This window comes from Austrofundulus limnaeus, unplaced genomic scaffold (genome assembly GCF_001266775.1).
Source record: "Austrofundulus limnaeus strain Quisiro unplaced genomic scaffold, Austrofundulus_limnaeus-1.0 Scaffold1774, whole genome shotgun sequence".
Taxonomy (NCBI): domain Eukaryota; kingdom Metazoa; phylum Chordata; class Actinopteri; order Cyprinodontiformes; family Rivulidae; genus Austrofundulus; species Austrofundulus limnaeus.
The window spans coordinates 35287-38529 of NW_013954176.1; the positions used below are offsets into that span (position 1 = coordinate 35287).

Here is a 3243-nt window from a genome sequence, read left to right on the forward strand (position 1 = left end):
GGCCTCCCTTCTGAAGCTGCTGCCCCCGCGACCCGACCCCGGATAGGAGGAAGAAAATGGATGGATGGATGGATGGATGGATGGATGGATGGATGGATGGATGGATGGATGGATGGATGGATGGACATTTAGTGCAGAATAATGAGGTTAAATCAAGAATTCAAGGATTTTCATTCTAAATGAGTAAAGATACACACTAAGGTCACAGCTGTCAGTAAAACATAAATAAATAAAATAAAATAAGCCACAAGAAGACAAAAAGAAAAAACTGTACATAATGTGTTACACATGGAGTTTATTATTTATTTAACCTTTATTTATGCAGGTAAACTGTTTGAGAACCACTTCTCATTGACAAACATGACCTGACATGATGCACTGAGTGCATTGTAATATACAAACCTACAGATTCAGACAGAGTAAAGTGATTGTACATTTTAATTGTGATTAAAAGTTTTAATCTACGCCCATGCAGCACTAACATTAATCAGAGTTAACTCGACTAATAAAAACTGAATTTTTAGGAGCAGTTTTTCACAGGCTGGTGAACCTCTGCACATCTTTACCTCAGAGATTCAGCCTCTTATTTACACACAGAATCAGTGTTTTATTCCAGCAGACACATTTAGATATTTATTTATTTTGTTTTTTTACTTCCTTTTTGTCTACTTTGGTTTTCTGGTATCTGTTCAGCATGTATGGTTCCTCTTTTCAGTTGTTTTCATTCTGACAGGTTTACTGACAACTTCATCTGTTACAAACAAGTGTCTGTCTGGTTTCATCAAACACAGACATGTTTAGTTACATATAAAAATAAAAATAGAGCAGTTTTGACTGAAGAAAACATATTTGAATTAATAAAGGTGATTTCCCAGAGACAGAGATGTGAAAAGTGGATGTAAAGAGAAATGACAGATGTTCTCTCAGCTGTGGTTTCTGGTCTTAGTTGTGCTCAGGACCTGAATTTCACTTCCTGATCTTCTGCTTTAACCGTTCTCTGTCGCCCTTCACTTGTGTCATTTCCTCTTTTTATTTTAGGCTGAAGCTGCACCGTCTGCTGACAAATGTTGACTTTTACATCAGCAGCTGTTCCTAAATTCAAACTATTTCTTGAATCTTTTAAAACAATATTTGACATTTTGCATATTTAACTAAATAACATGGAACAGTTTGTGTTTTTATGTAATCTCAAAGCACAGAAATAATTATAACTCAGTCATTTTATAGATATTAAGCTAAATATTGATAAAGTCCAGAGGTCTGCAACCTTTATGATCAACAGAGCCGTTTGTGCACCTCGTCTCACAATAAAATGTGTCCAAAACCGCAAAACAACTGCGATTATCAACGGGTGGTCCGTGGGCCTTTTTGAGGACTTTTGGGTAACCTTTACGGTCAGTGGAGGTGACATTATAAAACTAAAAAAAATTATTATTATTATTANATATATTTGTGCTGATAAGCCTGAGTGGTCTGTTGACTGACCTTTGTATTTGTTTAAATAATTGTTATAGGCAGGTTACAATATAAAATGTTTGTTATAATCATGTCTTGTGATTATTTGACAGTAGTTTTACTTTTAAACTGTAAGTGTATTTAATTTAGTTATGTTAGTTATGATAGTTTAATTATAATGTAAATACAATGAAAATCAAACCAAGATTTATAATAATTATCATTTTGATCCATACATTGGTAATGTCTGACTGGACCTGGTGTCACTTTATGTTTAAAAAATTGGGCCCAGAGGTCAAAAAGGTTAAGAAGCCCTGGTCTACTTCACTTCTGTACAACTTTAAAAAAGTTTAAAAATATGAAAATATGTGTAGTATTTTAATATTCCATTTATGCTGGGTTTCACTGTCATTTTCAAACAATTCAGATTCCATCATTCAACAGAAAAGATGTATAATCATGAGTTTCTAATCTTAACAGGAGTGGATGGGTCAGCAACTGCCTGATAACAGCTGGTCGAGCTGTTGGGTGGGTTTTATGAGGCTTTTCTCCAGTTACTCCCCTTTCCTTCCACAGATCAAAAACAAGCATGTTTAACTCCTAACTCGAAATTAGTGAGATTTTTTTTGTGTCTGGTGACCTTCATTCACTGTTTTTGATTGGCTGTTAGAATCTCCAGCAACTGCCTGATAACACCTGACTCATGATGTCATCCCTGTTCGTTACAGACATGTCAGCTCCTCGTAAAACAAATCAGTTACAGACCCATCACTAGTCTGCCTGTGGACTGAAGTCAGTTCAGATCTGATCGGTCTCTCTGGATGACGAACCTTTTTGTCAATGAGCGTTTATGCCCCGCCCCCTCAGTTTCCTCTCACCAGAAAACGTCATCCACAGCTCGCCTCGCAGTGACTCTGGGATCCCCATGGCCACCAACTTCTGGATCTTCTCTGTGCGAAACATGTGGACGCCGCGGCCGAACTCAGAGAAATGACTTTCCCACAGTTTCTCCTTCACTTCCTCCATGCTCTAACAACAAATACACAAATTTGAGCAACAAACACACAAATATGTAGGAAAAGGTTAAGAACCAACTTCAAACTATCGTTCTGAAACAGTAATCAGAAGAGTTTTAGTTTGTTTTATATTAGACTGGACTCCACCCACTTTGTTTCCATTGGTTCCTGGCTGGTTGTGGTGGAAGGCAGTCATCAGAGCTTCACTGTTGACCGTGTTCCTCAGGACCTGCTCCTCGATCTCCTCTTCATCAGACAAGCCAGAGTCGTAGTAGAAGGTGTAGTAGGGTGTTGAGGAGCTCTGATGACAGACATCAAGAAAAGTGAGAGACACAGGCTTCCCTGCAACCCATCACTTTATTTATGTAGGAAAAATCCCTCTCATTTAATACCTTAAATTTTAAACGGATCCATGATTAGTTGTAACATTAGACTTTATTTAATAAACCTATATTTTAACTGTAAAATAAAGACTGTAAAAGTACTGTAGGATGTTCAGTTTTTATAATCTTTAAACTAAAAGTTTAAAAACATATTTTAACACGGACAGAGCCATTTTGTTTCCACACAAAGCATTCTGGGTAAATGATGACGTGGATAGGTCCTCGGTGTGAGCGAGCTATATCCACCCTGAAGGTTAATCTTGGACAATATCTGATGATCGACTCTTTTAAATGAAACCAGAGAGCGTTGACAGAGAGGAGAAGGTAGAAATGACTCAGCCTGGAACGTTGGTTACGTATTGTAACCCCAGATTCTATGAGTGTAAGCG

The 3243-nt window shown here is 37.3% G+C and overlaps 1 protein-coding gene across 1 annotated transcript in view; it reads right to left on the bottom strand.

Moving 5' to 3' along the window:
• The window catches only part of tbc1d8 (TBC1 domain family member 8), a gene marked incomplete in the record, with an annotated part of 36360 nt that overhangs the window by 22815 nt on the left and 10302 nt on the right, over positions 1-3243 (bottom strand). Inside the window, 2 exon segments of the mRNA XM_014033570.1 lie at positions 2334-2484; positions 2623-2772. Coding sequence (XP_013889024.1) covers positions 2334-2484; positions 2623-2772 — 301 coding nt within the window.